Raw genomic sequence first — 20,385 nt, 5'->3', positions numbered from 1 at the left:
ATGCCCCTTAACGCACCTATGCTCAATGTTCTAGTTATATTAGGTTGATGAGTACTGAAAGAAGATCATGACTTTATAATATCCATGCACATCACAACTAAAAAGAAATGGAAAATTCTTGAGGAGGAAACATCAGAGTCATTTCTGATTACTGTTGCTGTTTTCACAAAGAGAAATGAGGACAGAAAAGGAAAGAGGAGAAAACAGGTTGGAGGACTGTTTCTTTTTCTTTTTTTTAACTTCGACCTAATCCAAACATATGTACCAACTTTCCCATCTTCACTTTAAAAGGTGTATTTGAACATCACAGAAATACCAAACAGTGACTTTTGAGCTTTTTCTGCAAGGCAATAAAATATATATTTTTTTCAGAACAATAAAATAGTAAGCATACGTTATTATGCTCAATGTGGCATCCAGCTTCATCTGAGACTTGACTTGGACATTTCAATTAGAGATAAGTAAAAAGTCAAAACTGCTTTCTTGGATATATCTGGTGTGATGTGTCATTTTTAATAATTAGTTAAATATCCCAGGGTGTTGGGGCATCAACTGGAACACTGCTACCTTTAGTTGAGGTTTTGGAAAGCCTCTGGTTAGCCGACATGAACGAAACAAGATGTTTCATATGGATTCAGCAGTTCTGTCAAATAAAATGGAACTTCACAATTAAAATGCTTAGAAACAAATTTTAATTCAACTAAAGGCTAGTGAGGATAAAGAAACTCTCCCTTTATGTATTTTAAAAATTGGGCTGCAGCATTTTGCATTTGCTGAAGGTAAGCAAGCTGGACCTGATTGATTCTAACAGAGTTGCATCACAGTAATCAAACGTAGGCATCATTAAATAGAACATGGACAACTTTTTTCTGTTTGATAAAACTGGCTTGATTTTTGCAAGTCATATCAGCTGAAACAACCAGGATATTACCACAGACTTCCCAAGCCTCTCAAGTTTTCAAAAACAATTCATTTTAACACTTAAATTTGTAATCAATGTTTTTTTTTACACTGTGTCAGGAAGGAAAGGTTAATAGTATGTGTGGTCTGCTGCTCAGACCACACATATTGTTGATGTGTGGTCTGAACAATAGGACTTCTGTCTTCCTGACATTAAAATGAAAGAAACGAGAAGCACAGAATCTAGCTTTAGATGTCAACACGAATGGTGGCACAGTGTGCATCAGAGACAAACGCATGTAGTGTAAATACGGGTTAGTTGAGGAGAGGCTAGATTCCATGTCTATGCATGTGAAAATCAATAAGTCTGACAGTTGTCTACAAGAAATGAATGGTATGTTGTGTTTCTCAAGGACTGACCTATTGGAAGCAGGTAGAGAAATTACCCAAGGGCCAGGAATTTAACTGTGTGGCACCCACCAGTGGAGAGCAGCACAGCTGGAGGAAAAGAAACCAATGCTGACATAGGAGCATTTGTCTTAGAGGTTAGGCCTAAACTCATTGAAAGCTGAACCAGTGATGCCTATCCACTGGTCCAGATTGGAAATTAGTATCTCATGATCTACAGGTTCGGAAGTGTCTGTCAAGTGCAACAGTGAATATACCCCATTTAAGTCTTACCATGTTTCATTGTGAAAAACGTTTCTTCTGCTTCTACGTTGTTCCTTAGGGGAAAAGACTCCCTCCCTTTTTGATTACCAAGTGAGTCAGAGGAAGAAAAAAGTAATGTTGGCTATTATAGTAAGGGATAGCAAAGTTTAAAGGGAACACACAAAGTCACTGTTGCTAAATGCTAACTATGCTAATTCTACCTGTGCTAAGCTTGTTAATCATGCTATCTGTTAATATAATGTGCTAAAGCCATTTTATAATGTAAACACAAACTACTGTTGTCTTTGTTTTGAGACAATAGTTAAATCACATTTACCTGAAAAATGGTGTAGGTGCAGCTCTCATACAGACAAGGTGTTACGGAAACATCAGGACCTAAAATGAATAATTAGAATTGTTCATTACTGAAAGGCATCTTATGGCTCCTGTTTTGAAGCCAATGGGAATGAATGAATTAACAATTAGATAGAAGTAAGTCAAAACGTGTTATTTTAATTAACTTCAAAAAGATCATGAAGAAAAAAATATATATCTTGTGATGCAGTGCAGATTGCATTTTCAAGTGTGCAGTTATCTCTTGCAAACAAATAAAGAACATATGCTGCAGTTATTTTTAATACATGTTTTAAGAAAATCAAGTCTCTCTTCTGTTAAGCTGACTTTCTTCCAATTCCACCATATACATTTGTGTTTGTACTCCTTCATTTGATGTAGAATACAGCGATAAGATAACATAATTTAATATACTCCTAATTAGTAAGATTTGCATCTTTTAACAATTAGTGAATTGTAGAGAGGATTGATAAAGAGTTTTTAAAAAAATAAATTTTCACCTGTTCAGCAGGAGAGAGCTCTCGGAGCCGCAGCCATCAACTCGTGCAGAGAATCCTGGGGTTTCTGTAGTTTGCAAGGTGAAATTGAGTTTTTCGCTGAAGTTAAGTTTTCCTCCGAAGCAGAGCGTAAGAAGCGTAAGACGTGGACTTCCTCGTCTTGCCGTATCGACATTCTATTACTCTGGCCTGACTGGAAATTTCGGTTTCTGCTGTGTAGCTACTAAAAACCTAAAATCATGCCCGGTCAGACTGTAGCTATACTAGCGTCTTAGCAGTGACTAAAAACATTAATTTATATTTAGAGGACCCAAATGTTTTAGTCACTGAGTCAAACCAATGTTGGTACTTCCAAACATTAACGCAGCATGGTCCATACTCCTTGTTTTCTTCCCTCTCCCCCCCAAACTCCATGTTGTCTGTTGTTGATCTACACTGCTGACGTCACACGCTCATACGCGATTGTCACGAGACGCTCATTAACAGAAACAGAAAGGCCATTTGTTTATATGTGTAAATGTCCATCAGGAAGTTCCTAAAGAGACAATATACATAGTGAGAACCACTATCAGAAGATAAGAGGTAGATTATAGCTTATATAGTCTTTAATGTAGTGTATGATATTATGAACAACCCCATCTGCCTATCACAGTCCCTATGTAGGAAACAGAATTTTGACTTGTAAAATATTTTATCTTGCTATTTTTCTGAAAAAAAAAGACAAATCAAAGCTTTTGTACTAACTCGATATAGTGAAAATATATTCAAGAACTGGTGACTGCACATGACTGCACCACTAGTGGTCACAGGTGTTGGAGCAGCCAAGGGAGTCATGGCTTTTTCTGACACTTTTTCTGTGTGTGGGTGTGTATGTGAATTATGGATCCGCTCTCTGTGACACATCCAAACACACACTCATTTGAACAAACTGTATCACAAACCTTGCTGACCATCAAGTTTTCATTCTTCTCTAAAGTGGACCAAAAACAATATTTCATTTTTGTCATGGGCTTTATTAACCAACAATATGAATATAATTCATTTGACATGGAAATTGATAAATCTTTTAATAAATTAAGAAAATATCATTTTTCAAACAGAGCTGTCTGCACAACTTTGTTTTTGTAGCATATTTTCTTTTAAAACATGAAATTTGTGATTATCCTGTTATGCTTGTTGAAATCACAGCTTTACCACAGAAGGGTGGCAAACAAACACCAGTGTTACAAAGGTTTTGATCATTTGCACTCATTTCCTGTGTTTTGGGTAGACATACACACTGAGTTATGGGACATAACAAGCGAACAAGGGGCAGACATCTAGATTTACAAGACACAATGGGTGCCCACTTTTTGGGGATGAAGAGCCTGCATACAGCACTTCAGTGTTTGAGGGCCTGGTCAGTTGCTAAGGGAACACCTGCAGATAGCTGGTTAACTAAGTGCAGCGAAGATGCTCCGTTGTGGCAATCAATTATGGATGAGCTGAGAGAACTTTGACATGTTAAACCTCTTAGAGCGGCTGAAGAGGAGTAACACCAGGAGAGTTGGGAGCAAGAGCAGACTCAGGAAGAAAAGGTTTAGCAGATTCATATGAAGCACATTATTATAGCAAAAACATAAAGGGTTCGTTTTATAGAATTCCGCCATTACTTCGTATACATGATGGATGCTAGATAATGGAAATAATTATTATTTATGGAGTTAATGTTTCATGTTTTGCATAATTAATCAACATGTCAAGCCAAATAAGAACTTCGATACGGTCAATATCATAACATTCACTCCAAATGCAACCTGTGACTTAAAGAATACCTTTAACACCTTGACTGTGCCTAGAAATCCTGTCCATAAAGGTTATGAACAGAATCACAAAGAGACTGAGTCCAACTCTCATTGGAAATGAGCCAGACTTACTGCCGGCAATGTAGAAAAATCTCTGGCCCATATCAAAGGGTCTGGCACCCCATACTCCCTGAGTACAAAACACATGTAGACTTGTTGGGCGAACTGCCATGCACCCCGTAGGACCTTGCTGATGGTGCAGAGTAGGCTCAGTGTTCCACTGACCTGGAAGAAAACCCCAATCTTCGACTATCCAGCAGATCCTCCTCTCCAAAACCAATCAAGACTTTACCAGGGAAGCTTAAGAGTTTGATCCGCCTGTAGTTGGAACACATTCAGCAGTCACCCATAAAAATATTTTTTACTCAAAGCATGGCTCCAAAATAAGACACATTATTTAAAATAGATAAAATAAAATGGAAAGACTGACAACTTCATATAATGGCATCTTTGGTGATTCTAATGGTTGTGATCAGTGTCTTTGAATATTGATATATGAGATCTGCAAAAATTGTCCCACCTGTTATTATGTGATTGATTGTGGAAGTATCAGATTTTTTCAAATGTATTCACTGGAAAATCAACTTTCATATTTACTGATTTAAAACTTGAACCAAACAGCAAAATTCCAGATTTGCTTTTAAAAAAAAAATCACCTACGGTCAAGAGATAGAGCTGATGGCTGATGAGACAACATCTTGGAAACAAGCAGCTGAAATTAGCTTCCTCTTTGGGTTATTGGACTTAGCCTTAGGGTTAACAGAGAATTGGATAATTGGTGCTTAGAGTAGAGTCATTTCTTGACAGAATTGAAATAAATCAGTAATGGGATTTTGTCATTTAAACAGGGTGCCTCAGAGCCTCATTTTGGTGTTATTTTGTAGGCATGTTCCACATGGAGGAGGCCCTGGAGCAGACCCAAAACTTGCTGGAAGCAAACTATAGCTCTTCTACATTTTGAAAGCCTAGAATCCCTGAAAATAGTTGAGGAGCTCAACCATAGATAGGGATGTCTCAGCTTCTCTCCCATAGGTGTTATCGCAACAACAACGATGAAATGAGAAAAAATTTGTTTTTTTTATTATTATTCTCTCCTACAGAGCCAGGATGAGAATGCCCCTCTAATTGAAACCAGCATAAAAAAACAGAGGTTTAATGAAGTGTAATCATATAGCAATCAAAAAATTCAGAAGACCAAGTGTCGAAAGGTGATGAGTCATTATATTTTTATTTTCTATAAATTAGTTCCATCGTAAGTAAAATGTATTACATGTTAAAGCATTCATGTTGACTTTATCATAACATTTTTGTTAGCTAACCTAATAAACAGACACATAAAAGATGCCATTATGACGTGTGGAACAATATTGTAAACTAGCTTGGACTCACAGGAATATTTCATGTAGTGGCCCCAAGTTTTCTACAAAGTGCCAAAAGTGGTGCAGGTTTCTATCCAACTTATGCAAAAAAAAAAACATTAGGGCCTTAGGGACAAAAGTAAAGAAGTGGGAACAAAAATCATTGTGCTTGAGAAAAGAAATAAATAAAAAAAACTTACTCTGGAAGGATCGGTAGAGATCAATATTCCATTTGGACTCCAAGACTACAAGACAGTATATAGGTTAATGTTGTGCTGGATAAGCATTCCGTGTGAATGTGTGAGTGTTGTTTCAACAACTACAAAAGGAGAAACACAGAATCTATTGAAAAGCCTGGGAGCTGCTCAGGGCTTCATGTCACCGAGCAAGTTGGGCTGTGCAGCTGTCTTTGGCTATTGAGGTCAGCTTGGTTTTCTACCTTGTTGACTCAAAAATAATGCATGAGAAAGTGGACCGCAAGACAATGTAGCACTGGTCGCATGCAAGGTGGAGCGGAAACACACATTTTATAAAAGTTTGAACAAACACCATTAGCGCTGTCACAAAAAGCCACGAAAAAAAAAAGTAGAGGTAACTGAAAGAAAATCACATTTTCATTAATGAAATATCAGTGAGGATAAATCTTCACCTTTCATCAGGAATGATAAAAGGGAAATGAAGAGACTTATGTTCTGAGTTCTTTCACCTGATGTTCACCCACTTTGGGGAGTTAGAAAATGCCAGGGGTTAACATCAGCGCTATCACTGAACCACACATGATTGAGCCAACTTTCTTGTCTCACGGCTCACTCAGTTCATATTCTGGAAATAGAATTTTTGCGTTCATCTGAACATCTACAAATTTAGTACAGACATTAAACTATTACTTATGTGTCTTGGGGGCCATTTTGTATAATTGTGTGCTCTATGTAGGTGTATATTGCACACTGATGCAAGATTTTAGTTTTTACAGCATTGTCCCAGTGAACTACTGGTTATATGGCCACCCTTCTAAAGATAGGTTCTGTTGGAGGCCTCTTTCACTTTTACCTCACTTATGCCTGATGTCCCAATTTGAATTAACCTTTATAAATTAAAAATAGAAAGGAATTTCATTCAAATCAGAAATACTTTATAGATCCTAAAGCGAAATTAAATGCTGGTGTAACTCATATTTTTAAAAGTTTTTCAAAGAGCTATTGTAGATGCTGATGGCTGCAGGCAGAAAGGATCTCCTGTAGCGGTACACATCTGAATAAGCCTCTAAAAAAGACACTGTTGTCGTATGACAGTCTGGTAAAGAGAATGCTCGGGGTTGTCCATAGCTTTCTTGATTTTATGTAAAAATCCTTCTTTGCACCATCATATCCAGTGGTTCCACTCCCCAGAACAGAACCAATGTTCTTTATCAGATTTCCAAAGTCTTTTTAAGTCACTGGCTGTGATGCTGCTACAGATGTTCACAGCATGCCACAAAGTGGTCCATCTCTCTGTACTCAGCTTCTTGTCCATTTTTGATACAGCTATTTCTGCAGATGACAGAGTCTGACTTGTGCTGAAGTGTACAGAGAAAATAAATAGCGAGAGTACAGTTCCTAGTGGTGCTCCTGAGCTGCTGACACACAGTCCTTCAGTTTTACAAATTTGAAATCACAACCATAACATTTTGAGTCGTTTTGTTGTTGTTTGGATATCAAAATGTCTAGAAACAATGCCACAAAAATGAAGAGTATTTTATAAAGAACAACTACAAAGCATTTTTTATGTATTAACTCTCTATGGACAAGGATAAAACTGTAAAGCTGATCTGTACTAAACTGTCAATCTATTGTGATTAGCTTTCTTCCTGAAACCAGCCCTGGCTGCTATATATATATATTCTTATATCATGAAGTCATTTTTACACAGTTAAGTAATATTTTTAATTTTAGTAACATATTTTAACAGGAAGTAATATTCACCTATTGAAGAGCAAAGTCAGAGTCCTAAATTTGAATTTGCTAGAGAACCTGTGGATGAAGTTGAAGATTATGACACTTTTCAACTTAAAAGACTTGGAGTTCATCTGGTAAACTGTCAAATTACCAGTGGAAACATAAAAAAGATGCAAATTAAAGAAGGATGTTAATGCTGTAATGCCCATGCATGTTTATCATCAATTACTGAGAGAGGTACAAATAAATGTCGATGTTTCATTGTTGCATAAAATTTTGTTCAAAACTGATTTTTCTTCCTTCAGAACTGGAAATCCTTTTACATGGCTTTAGATGCTTGTCTCGTTTCCTATAAGCAAGACCTAAAAATAACCTTAATTCTACACCAGTGTGAATAATTTGGGTCTTAACTATATGTCTGTCCTTAACTTGCCAACACAGACGGAGCAAAACACATACGCACCACTTTCTCAGTTTCCTCCATAGTGTCTCATTAATCAATGACAGATTATCCTGAACGTGACGCCTTCATGATTACAATGTTCCTCGGGACTTTCAGTTGGGAAGGAGATGCAAATTAGTTGCCTTGCTTTAAAATGCATCCAAGATCGCAGTTTGGGAATTTTGACTCGGAAAACACTGAAATCTAAACTTTCTAAAATTACAATTGCAAACAGGAAAACATATTAGTAAACATATACACATTAATGCACTGCCAGCATACAAAGAGCACATAGTCTAATAGGCTTTACGAGTGAATGGGCTGATTTATGTTGTTCATTGAACATGATAAATGCTCCAACATTTGATCACAGCAGAACACTTATCTATTCTAATCTGAGCAGTAAAACCATCTCCAACCTGCCCATTCATCTGCATTACATGCAAAAGATTACATTCCTCAGTTGAAGATCATGTCTAATTCCTTTGAAAGGGGAAAAAACCCTGTGAAAATGCAATCAGGCTTAAAAGGATAACCTCTTTGTCTTGAAATAAGGAAAAAAAAAACACATTTTATCCTTCACTTGCTCCAATTTGCACTGAAAGCATCCCTTCTTTCCTTCTTGCCCACATCTGTTCAAGTGAGGGAAAAAGCAGAAGCTTCTGTTTTAATCTTTAAACGCTAAACAAACAGTAACTCCTGCCGTCGCCTTCATTTTATGTCTAAAAGCATACACTGGTGCACCTAAATATTTTATTATATGCGCCTGATAACAGTGGATAACGCAGTAGATAATGAAAAGGTGTACACCAGAGGGGAGCGGGTGGCGGCCGTTCTTTTAGGATATGCCTGCTTCATGCTATATATGTGTAGGGGTGTATGCAAATAGTGGACAAAGCCAGAGATCCTTGGTAACATAATCAATAAGTAACAAAAAGGCTATGAAAAATGCGCCAAAGTAAAAGAAAAAAACATTCAGCACTTTACAAGCAGCTTTACAGATATTTACAGCTGTCCAGGATCTCCAGCTGGAAGTTAGTGGCCCGAATCATTCTTGAGCGACAAAAAAGAAGTGCGCAAACATAGTTAGACCTTTATAACGTGAGCATGATATGACATTTTAATGCTATTGTAAAAAATTGTTACTGTTGTTACTGTTTCTATATAGACCAATGATTATCAGACTTTTCCACCATGCTTGTTTGGAAATAAGCAATTAAATCTTGTCCCTCAATATTCCCAAGATTTCCAAAATGGTTATGATTACATAGGGCTTATGGTGCCACTACGGAGCACACAGTTGGCTGGCCACTTTTTTTTACATTTATAAAAGAAAAAAATAAGTTTTATCAAGTTGCAAAGTTTATTTTTTATTTCTCTTTTTTTTGCATGCAGATTTCTCTGTCCTTTACATCGAGCTATTTTTTTAAAGTTCTCATCCCGACCTGTGATGACAGTGTAGTCCAACTTAGAACAGTGTGTTTAAAATAAATTGAGCAACAATAATAATAGTAAAGTTTTGTTTATCTTCATTTTCCGAAAAGTGACTGAGTGAGTGAGTGAGTGAGTGAGTGAGTGAGTGAAAACAAGAATAAAAATAATTTTATTACTAAAAAGAATTTCCTAAATTATTTTAACGCAAAAGAAGTTAAAGATGGAAGTTACAAAGCTGACTGGTATGATTTACTGAACAAAGTAGATTTTTTCCCCCAATTCTTTCGCTTCTTATATTATATTCTCCCTTTTTTTTTACCCACCTTGGAAAACAGGAAGAACGAGACTTCCAGCTTTCCTGTGCAACCGAAAGGTTATCCGTGACCCTCATCTGACCATTCCTCCTGACACTTTTCGGAGGCCCCCCCTCTGTACAGGTGGAAAGCGAGACCCCCAAAGGTAAAATTCTGCTTAGGGCCACATAACCTTGTGCCGGTCCTGTTGCTTCTCTGCTGGGCGTGATGTTGAGGATAAATTGGGCCCCGCCTCCCACTTAATGCACTGTGTGTCACATTAACCCCAATGATTTTTTCCCCCACCCAGTCTAAATGAATAAGACAAAATGAAGCTGCATTTGCGGTAGATGTGAGTGAGTGCTCGCTTGAGCGCTTCCGACGGGTTGTTAAGGTGGCATTAGAGTTAATGCAAATTAAAAGGGCTGGCTGATCTCTTTTAACCCCCCTCTGTTCGCTGCTTTAATGCGGCCATTTGCTTGGAGGTACTCACCCCCTATAATTCAATTTGTCAAAATGAATGAAGGAACAGACAATTTATAAAGTCCGCCCACCCCAAGGCATTCGAAAAGGCCTTAAAAAAAAAAAAAAAAAAAAGCACAAAACAAAAGTTTCCAAGCCAAAGAGCAAGCCTTCCCTGTCGTTACAACCCCTTTATAGCCACTTTCATCTGTAAATGAAAGCGAGCAATTATTGTGAGGTGCCGGTATCATATTATTATGTTGGCCCCGGTCCCCCAGATAGTCATCAATCACTCTCAATCGACCTGTCACCGGCAGGCAGATATCCAGCTGGAGAGGAGAGAAAAGGAGAGGGAGGGGAGTGAGGAGGTAAAAAAAAAAAGAGGAGAAGGAGGAGGAGGAGTACATCATCATTAATTTGAGGAGTGACCCCCGGGGCTATCCACATGTCTCAGCCCGGGATTCTCCAAGCGAGGGTGCGCGCAACAGAGGCGAGCTGGTTGCGAGCCTTGCAGTTTGGTGGCTTGTAAGTCTTTGGTTACTGTCCACTGACAGTTCTACAAGACCCAAACACTAAATGACAGATAGATAGATAGATAGATAGATAGATAGATAGATAGATAGATAGATAGATAGATAGATAGATAGATAGATAGATAGATAGATAGATAGATAGATAGATAGATAGATAGATAGATAGATAGATAGTTGACGTACTTAGGCATTCCGTCTTGAATTTGCATTACTTCCTGCTTAATGTGATAATTTGAAATTAAAAATCAATTAGCTCCTCATGTAATTACCTCAGCGTGCAAGAAGGATAAGAATGCACTTGATTCGGCCTAATGCATTTAAACTGATACATATGTTTCCACAGTCAAGACACTGATTGGCCTAATTGATTGATTGGGAGTCCAAATTAATCTCAGTGCAATGAAATATTTTTTTCCGTACACGTCTCTCTCTCTTTTTATCCCACTTTCTTAAGTTAATGGGTGTTATTTGTTGTATTTTTTTTGTGTGTGTGTATTTTTTTGTGTCGTCATTGTGAGGCAGAAAATGCATATTAAAGTTACAGTCTGGTCATTTTCTGACTGGGAAACTTCTGACGTCAGAGTCCTCTCCGTTTAAAACAACCTGCCTCAGCTGCTGACGTCCTTTATACTACTTTTTTATAAGGTAAAAATATGTGCCCGACAAGAGAGTGGTTATTCGGGGCATTTTAATTTATTTGTAACAGACTTTAAAAGGAGAAAAAACTGCACTTTTTTCATTTTTTTATTTTTATTTATTTATTTTTATTTTTAGACTTTTTCCATAAAGGGTTGCTTTTTTAAATTTTTTTTAACCCAAATTAAACATGCTACTGCGCTTCGCCCTATAAGCATCCTAGGAGCTTGTGCTTGCCAATCAATTGGAACAGTGAAACAGAGCCACAGCCTGCGCAGGAGTGGAGACCTTCAGTCTCGCTTTATTTCTGGATACCGAGGGACCTCTCTACCATGTCATATCCACAATTTGGATATCCATACTCGTCTGCTCCACAAGTAAGTTCGCGTATTTCTTTTTTTTTTTTTTTGCATCTTTACGGTGGCGATCCTTGACTTTTTCCTCTTAACGTAACCGAGTCACTTATTGATTTAAACCCTGATCCCTTTTTTGCGCACTTTTACACAAGATTCGGCTATCGGGAAAGGTATCGCGTTGAAGCCAGTGATACCTGTGTCTTTCTAGTGGAGGAGGGAAAGAAAAAAAAGGGGGTTAAAACGAGGGGGTAACCCGATTCCCTCGACCTCCCATTCACTGATTTCTGTAAGATAATAGCCCGTCTGTAATGTCAACCATATGTTTATCTGCGCTGGAACACGCATGCCAACTTGTTCGGCACACGCCACACCACAAGCCAGCTGCTGTTTGCCTTTGGCTCTGAGCCATAAAAATCATTTTGCTATTACTTTTTTGGGGGGGTACTACGGAACGGTGATTGGAAAAAAAATAAATAAAATAAAAAAATAAAAATAAAAACATGATGTTAAGCACGTGTTTTATCTGAATCAAGGCGAACATTTTTTGCTCCTTTTGGGCACTTTTACGCGAACATTTTCGCCCCAATTTCCTGTGTTGTGTTGCTTATTGTCTGATATGCATAAACTATGAGTTATGTGATCATTTCTAAAGAAGCAATATGCCTAAATGAACTGAAAAACACGTTTATTGTAAGAAAGCTGAAGCATGTAACGCAGACCTTTATATACTGTATATATATTTAAAAAATCAGTTCATACTAACTTCAAGATCAGTTTTGTAAAAGAGTGTCCAGACATGACAAACATGTATTTTTGTTTTTTTTTCTTTTTTGTTCCCTCGTAGTTCCTGATGACAACCAACTCTCTTACCACTTGCTGCGAGTCCACGGGTAGATCCATAGCGGACTCCGGGGTAGCGGCGTCTGGACAGACACCTGTCTACTGTCCCGTGTATGAGAGCCGGCTGCTGGCCACGGCGAGGCATGAACTGAGCTCCGCGGCCGCGCTAGGCGTGTACGGCAGCCCCTACACCGGCGGTCAGGGCTATGGAAATTATGTTACATACGGGACAGACGCGTCGGCTTTCTACTCGCTGGTAAACCTTTCTTCTGTTTCCCTCTTGGCATTGATTAATGGAGCCACGGGGTGCTGAGACTTAAATAAGGCTCTCTCTTCTCGTCTTTAATGACCTGCACCCACAAAATGCCACTGAGATTACCCTCTTAAGGCTTTCCTCCAAGTAATTAAAAAACAGACATGTTAATAACTTTGCATGTCTCGCCAGTTTGTTTCTTCAGCGTTTTCTTTTAGGCAGAGAAAACAAATGAGAAAAAAAAGAAAAAAGTTTAATTGTAAGTCACATGAAGAACTGGAGATAAGAAGAGCAGAAAAATCCAAGTGTGATTTTATTTAAATTGTCAAACTTGTTTTTAAGTGAAGTAAAATACACATATAGTATATAAACAAAATGATCTAAAATATAAACAAAATGGTTTAGATTGGGATTTTTTTCTGAGTAAGGAACTAACAGCTTACGTATTCTTGCAGGAATAAAAGAAAAGACAGACAGGTTTTCTGAGAAATAATGAACTGTTGTAAAGTAGAAAAAAATATACTTTAAAGTGCTTTGCCTTTCTGTTTTGTTTGTCAGAACATTTTTATAAAAGTTTACGTCTAAGCTGTTAAAAGAAAAACTTTTTTCAATTTGGATTTGAACCTTTATTATTATTCATCATATTGCTGAATTGTATTTGTTTCTCTAGTAATTTCCACCTGCAATCAGTGATCAGGGTCTTGATCAGTTGCTTTAAAGCAGCATAACGTTCTCAATCATTTGAACCTCCTCAATGTTGAACTCTATACTTATTGAATCACACGTATGTTCACAGGGTACTTTTGATACTAAAGATGCTGCAGCTTCTGCGCATGCGGGAATCACACAAGCCACTGCTTACTACCCATATGATCCTACCTTGGGACAGTACCAATATGACAGGTATGTCAATTGTTTTACTATTTATTTTTTTTTAAGTTAGCATCATGATGATACCCTGTTTCCATAGAGTGTGGTGCAGATTTTAAAAGGAGGAAGACCCACATGTCCCTTGACACTTATGTCAGGGCCATAATGAAATAACGATGGCAAACTGCTGATTTTAATAATAATAATAATAAAAAAACTGATTGCAAGTGAGGCTTAGAGAAAAGCCAACTCTCAATGTATTACCTACGAAGTGAGGGTGAGTGCTTAAGACACTAAATTAAAACGCAACTTCTCTTTGTTTTCTGATCAGAAATTTTACTGAAAAAGAAAATACTGTTCTCTTAGCATTAAAACCTGAAGACTCCTTACAGCTTTGAAGAGTGTGCCACCTTGAAAAGGTTTTACCAAAACTAGGATGACATGCAAACTGAAGTCATTCACTAGTTCGCTTTGAGAATTACGATTGAAGATGAAGAAAGTGAAACATGAACAGAACTTCACGTTACAGGCAACCGTTTTTAATACTGTGTGCTGCTTAATGAGAAATGACCACTTAATGCTACAGTGAGTTCTTAGAGTTTTGCAGAAGAATTACCCTCGACTTTAGCAAAAATCTAGACACGCAGCTACTTTAAATCATTCTTATTGGAAGGGCAAAAAAAAAAAAGAAAAACCATCTGCATGAATCTGTATAGATCTGCAAGCAAGAAATAAAGCCCATACAATCTGTGTATAGCACAGGGAGAGACAAGCAGGCCGACAGGAGTAGCACAATGTCTGCACCGCTTTTTACCTGAGGACTCATCATTACACTCAATAAAGCAATTTTTACAGTCTATTTTATCTGAGAGGGTACAACATGGGATTGGGGAAGGTGAACGCTTGCCCTCTTTTCCTGATTCCCTCAGCAGTGCTTGACCTGCACTAAGCCAGACGGAGCAATAAATGCCTCATAAAAAGGTTCCCATGAGGGGAGTTTTAACAGCTTGCTGCTGACTGAAAATCAACACCATGCATTTTAAATGGAGGTTCGCATGAGGTTTGCATTTGTGGATGAGATGAAATTAGGAAAAAGGTCCGCACGCTCCCCTAAATGTGGCTTCAAGGGGAAATAGTGTGAAGGAAGTGGCGATCGAGTGAGGCAGCCATCAGAGGGCAACGTTAATTTGAACCACACTTTAGTGGTTATGTTGTCAAGTAAGTTCTGTTGAAAATCTTTGTTTCCCTTGTCTTTACATGTTTGGTGTAGCAGTGTAAAGTTCTAGTGATTGTAGCAGACAGATATATTTTTTAATTCAGCTACATTTGCAATATTGGAAAGCTATTTTATGAGAAAAAAAAAAGGGCTTACATTACCCTGTTTACATTTTGGCTCTATTTCCCTCCGTATCAAATGTGAGACAACAACGTTCATTGGGATGAGCATCGGTCTTCTGAAGTCGTAGTGCCCATTTTCAGAAAAACTGAAGCCACATCCACTCCCCTTAATCCAAGTTTACTTTGTATTCCTCTTTTTCTCAGATATGGTTCTATGGATGGGGGGACAAGGCGAAAGAACGCTACCCGTGAGACGACCAGCACCCTGAAGGCCTGGCTGCAAGAACACAGGAAGAACCCGTACCCGACCAAAGGGGAGAAGATCATGCTGGCCATCATCACTAAGATGACCCTGACACAGGTCTCCACCTGGTTCGCGAATGCCCGCAGGAGGCTGAAGAAGGAGAACAAGATGACGTGGCCGCCCAGAAACAAGGGCTCAGAGGAGAAGAGATATGATGAGGATGAGGAGGGGTCTCAGGAGGGGCAGATAAAAAGCGAGAATGATGATGGTTAGTGTCAAGATGTCTTGCTGCTTGGCAGAATGTAAAATAAAAGACGGATTATTTAGGAAAAGCATGTGAAAATGCATTTCTTTTTAACGTCAGCAGAAATATGCAATGAAGCTCAGATGATATAGCTTAATTATCTAAGCAGGAAGAAAAAGATCAAATTAAGCTTTTTGTTGTTTTTGCATGTGAGAATGTGATTTTTGTTGTTGACTCTGCTTCATTTTGTTAAACTACACATTCAGTGTACTAACCATTACAATAACATATATTCTTTCTAATGCTTGCCACTTCACCAAGGTGATTAGAACATATACAAGGAAATTGTAAAAGTTGTTGTTCTTTTTTATTATTGAGCAGGGTAGCCTTAGCTGTTTAAAGCGGTCCCAACATAACTGGTGTTGAAGGACAATTTTTATTTTTCTCAATTCAACTTCCATTAGAAAGGACATTTTTGTTCATAGTGATGGTGTTTTGTTTTGCTAAAACTCACTAAAACAGTGTTACGGTAACACAGTACACTAAGTTACAGGGTTTTATCATCGTTCATATCAATAAAGTTTTAAAGATAAAAAGTCTGTGACACTTTTAATGCTCATTTCCAAAAGTTATGTCATCCAAAAAATAAAAAAAAGTTGGCTAAAACTGTTATTAGCATATAAGCAGTAGAGTTTTAGTACATAGACTGTGTTGCAAGCAGTTTGTATACAGGGACACGTCTTGATATCATCTTGGTAAGGATTTTTATTTTTATTTTCTTTTGTTATAGACTTTTAAAATTATTTTTAATGTATAGGCTCAGTGATTGTGGTAGGTTCAAATAATGATTCGTGTGAAATCAAACATTCTCGGGCTCGTTGTTGTGCTCTTTTCCCGACGTAAATTTAACCCTCTTTTTTTTTTTTTTTTTTTAAATAACTCCTTTCCTCCCTTTCCTCGCAGACACCAGAAGTCGAGCTGATAAGGAACTCCAGCTGAGCGACCTGGACGATTTTGACACGCTCGAGTCTGAAAGCTCTGAGTGCGAGATGAAGCATCCGTACCACATGAACACGCACATGTCGACGACAAGCGACTGCTCCGCCGAGCACCTCATTAAGAACGCGTCTCTGAAGATCTCCGTTCCGGTGCCTCTCGGCGGGGAGCAGGACTTGGGTAAAACCTGCATCAAAACGAGTCCGGAGGACTTCCAGCCGGACAGCATGCAGCAGCAGGCAAAGTCGTGCTACACTCAGCAGCAGCAGGGTCACCAATTATTAGACGGCAAGCCTCGAATCTGGTCTTTGGCACAGACAGCAACGTCCCTGAACCAGACTGAATATCCGTCCTGCATGCTGAGGTGCCAGGCGCCTCCCTCCTCACTCACCCAGTCCCCCGCCGCCACTTCCCCCGTAACCGTCCTGGACAACCGGCAGGACTCGCCGGTCACCACGCTGAGGAACTGGGTGGACGGGGTTTTCCACGACCCCCTGTTCAGGCATAGCACTTTGAGCCAGGCTCTGACCAATACGACCGTCTCCTGGACCACGAACACCAAAGGCAGCGTGCTGGAGGCGGAGAGGAGTGCGGCGGCCTTGCAGCAGCACCAAGACCCGCCCAAAGACAGTGCCATGAGTTTCCCAAAAACTATCAACAAGCTTTTTTGCTCCTAACGTAACTAACTCACAGATAAAGACTTCTTTAAGGACTAAAAAAAAACAAAAAAAAAAAAAAAAAACGAGGTGGATAAGCCTGTTAAGTCTCCACGATTCCTTTATGTTTTATTATTTTTACCTGTATTCATAAACTGTTACAGACGTTAAACATCCGGATCAGTTTGATTCATTTAAACCAACGCACGCACAGAATTAAATAATAATTAATGAAAAAATGTATAAATAACAGTTTACAACTCGAAGGGGAAACAAAAAAAGTAGGCCTGCGATTATTATTATTATTTATTTTTTTCAAGATCTCTTTTACTATGAGCATGCAAATGTTATTAATTAAGCATAATTTAAGTCTCAGCAGATGAGAATCACTATAAAAAAAAAAGAAGAAGAAAAAAAAGTCTCACATATGCACTGCTCTCTCTGAAGAAGTGAATGAGAGCGTTTCGACTTTGTTCACTGAAAATAAAAGCAGTCGCTTTCTGAAGAAGAGCTTGTCATGTCGGGTTAATGCTGAGAGTTGCTGTCCAGGGTGCTGAAGACGCCCTTTACTGTAGAAAACGACGTCTTCCAAATGCGTGTCGCTTAAAAATACATTTTACAAGCCATTCAATTTCTAATCCTTCCAATTCAGACACCTTTCTTTTACTGTCACGTTCAAGGAAAACATCAATTTCTATTTAATGACAGCTTGTAAATAAAGCAGCTCAAAGCACGAGGCAGGCCAATGTCTGTATCTAAGATCTGCCTCATTAATTTCCTCTAAACAGCCTGTAATTGGGATGTTTGCAGTCATATTTCATGTCAAGCTATTGATTTCCTCCCTCACCTCTCTTCCCTCTCTGATAATATTATCGAAACAGTTCAGCATATCATCCACCGCGGGGCTGTCAAAGGGATAAGGTATTCTACTAACAGCTTCAAACGGAAGAGGAAATCATTTGAAGAGATGAATTTCTGTTCAGGTTCTGCAGAGTCTGTATGGGGCCCCAAACACAATTTGATTTGATTTCTCCAACTACCACCACTCTCCACATTCAAGTAATAACCCCTGATTGCATCCCCCCCTCCAAGTACGTTTTATCAAATTATAACTAATTTTGTGATTCTTTCCTGGCCCATGACTACAAGGCCGGGGAGATCGTGTGGACTGTGTCAGAGCTTAACTCGATTATTCCAAACCGAACAGAATAAAAAAAAAAAAAAAGAAATATCAGAGTCGTGGTTTGTGTGTTTTGGTCGTTAGTGGGAGATCGTTAGAATGGCTCCCTGTGAGGCTCACCCAGGGCACCATTTGTGCAACAACCGCCACTGTCATACTTTCAGCTGAACACTTTTAACTGATTTCCATATAAACATTTTAAACAACAGGAGCATTTCCACATCAAACAATGGAGGAAAAAAAAAATACATTTGTTAACATGATTCATGCAACAATTTTAGCGCCTGTAATGCCATCTCTGTTGGTTTTGGAGCTTTAAGCAGGTTTTTCTTTGACTTCAAGATGAGGTTCTGCCATGTCCATACTACCGCTTTTCAAGAGGAAGGACCCCATAAAGAAAAAGCAAACAAACAAAAAAAAATAAGAATAAAATAAAAATGAAAACTGGATGCTGACTCCCCTTCTGAGAAGTGTAAAAGGTTTTTTTCTCTCTCTTTTTTTGTGTGAGAGGCTCTCACGTCGTCTAAAAGTGAAAAGGGCAAAGGAACTCAAATTAGTTGTTGTAGATAAAAGGGCAAAAAGAGAAGGAGTCAAGGGTACTTGACAGTAATGGCGAAAGTGGAGCTCTCGGGGGACTCTGTCTGTCCTGTGAGAGAAAGAGGAGGAGGGCTTTAGTGATGAATTTTAATAGGAAAAGAGCCAACAACTGAGATCTGCTTATTTTTTTAGTTTTGTTTTTTGAGGTGAAATAAACATCTATACATAAGAGACATTATTAGGATTCTATTCTTTCTCTCTCTTTTGTCTTTTGTCTTGCACATGAAGTCGCTCATGATGGAAATTAGCAAAGAATAAACCACAGACATCCTCGCCTTCTAATAAATTCGGCATGAAGATCAGGCCTCGAAACCAAACGGCCTGTCCGACCAGAGAAAGAGAAATAAGGAAACGCAAGAGGAGGGAGAGGAAGGGACAAATCCTGTGTGCAGAAAGGCAGGGCTGGTATAACCAAATCAGTCAGCCGTGGCAAATATGAACGCACAGAGGGAGCGTGATGGTAAATTAACAGGGGCTTTTTACATAGAGGCCAAATAAAACTGCAATCAGTGACGCGTTACTTTTCATTAAGCCACTTTGACAGCAGCATATTCCGCCACTCCGACACAGGGAGCAGGGGGCCCAGGTTAGAAATAAACTGCTCTCGAACCGAGAGTCATAAGATAATTCCTTAAGCTCCATTAACAACTCTTAGCCGCAGGAAATGGGCTCCCCTTGAAAACATCTCCAAATCTAAAAGCTTTATCGACCTGGCAAACCTCAGCTGATGGCTTCTCTTTTTTTTTTCCCTAACCCCCCCATCTCTCCTACGCCCCCCCATCTACCCCATCTTACCTCTCACTCTCTACACACTCACCCCCTCCCTTTTTCTTTTTCTTTTTTCAACTTAAGGGACAGAAACGTCCAACTGAGGTAATAGACTTTGACACAACACATTAAATGGGAAATGAGAAAAGGGAGAGGAAAGGGCACTCTTAAACGCCTTTTAAACGTTACCAATTAGGGGTTTTAAACTTGAATAAGATGTAGGCCTTTGGCACATGCCAGGGTGATGGGACATTTAGCTGATGGGCCAGGCCAACTTGGTAAAACCAACACCTATCTAAGCACATCAGTCCTCCTGTAACGGAAGAATCAAATGATTGTAAACTTGGTTTCCCTTCTATAGGAAAAAAAAAAACATGGATGTTTGCCATTTTAAAAACTTAATATCATAATAGCAACACAACCTGTTTCTAATATTTCTTAAAAAATCTTTCCAGCAAACATTTTGGTTCGTTTGTTAAAGGCCCACAAACAAGGGCGACCAAAGATGCTAAACAATCACCAGTGTGACGTTTTGCCCCAGAGGGAAAGGAAGCCTGGGTCAGGTTAATACCTCTGTGACCCTGAGCCATAAATATATTTACACATCATTACACATCAACAGACACACACTTGAACTCTCTCTGCCTCCCGCGCGCACACGCACGCAGAGAGTAGCCGCCCCGTAAAATGCGATGTCACAGTTGT

At 38.8% G+C, this 20,385-nt stretch overlaps 1 protein-coding gene across 1 annotated transcript; it reads left to right on the top strand.

The window, feature by feature from the left end:
• Positions 1-11,495: 11,495 nt before the first annotated feature.
• On the top strand, positions 11,496-17,342 carry irx4a (iroquois homeobox 4a). Its single transcript, XM_028009985.1, has 5 exons — positions 11,496-11,715; positions 12,539-12,790; positions 13,584-13,690; positions 15,200-15,507; positions 16,447-17,342. Exons 1-5 carry the CDS (start codon positions 11,671-11,673, stop codon positions 17,154-17,156), a joined length of 1,422 nt encoding a protein of 473 aa, XP_027865786.1. The 5' UTR covers positions 11,496-11,670; the 3' UTR covers positions 17,157-17,342.
• Positions 17,343-20,385: the final 3,043 nt, after the last annotated feature.

Source organism: Xiphophorus couchianus, chromosome 3 (genome assembly GCF_001444195.1).
Source record: "Xiphophorus couchianus chromosome 3, X_couchianus-1.0, whole genome shotgun sequence".
In the NCBI taxonomy this organism is placed as follows: Eukaryota; Metazoa; Chordata; class Actinopteri; order Cyprinodontiformes; family Poeciliidae; genus Xiphophorus; species Xiphophorus couchianus.
Note: the sequence above shows the minus strand (reverse complement) of the source record. Positions and strands in the feature narration are given on the sequence as shown.

Coding starts and splice junctions, on each gene's coding strand:
- irx4a (XM_028009985.1), top strand. CDS start 11,671: ATGTCATATCCACAATTTGGATATCCATACTCGTCTGCTCCACAA. Junction 11,716..12,538: donor CATACTCGTCTGCTCCACAA/GTAAGTTCGCGT, acceptor GTTCCCTCGTAG/TTCCTGATGACAACCAACTC. Junction 15,508..16,446: donor AAAAAGCGAGAATGATGATG/GTTAGTGTCAAG, acceptor CTTTCCTCGCAG/ACACCAGAAGTCGAGCTGAT.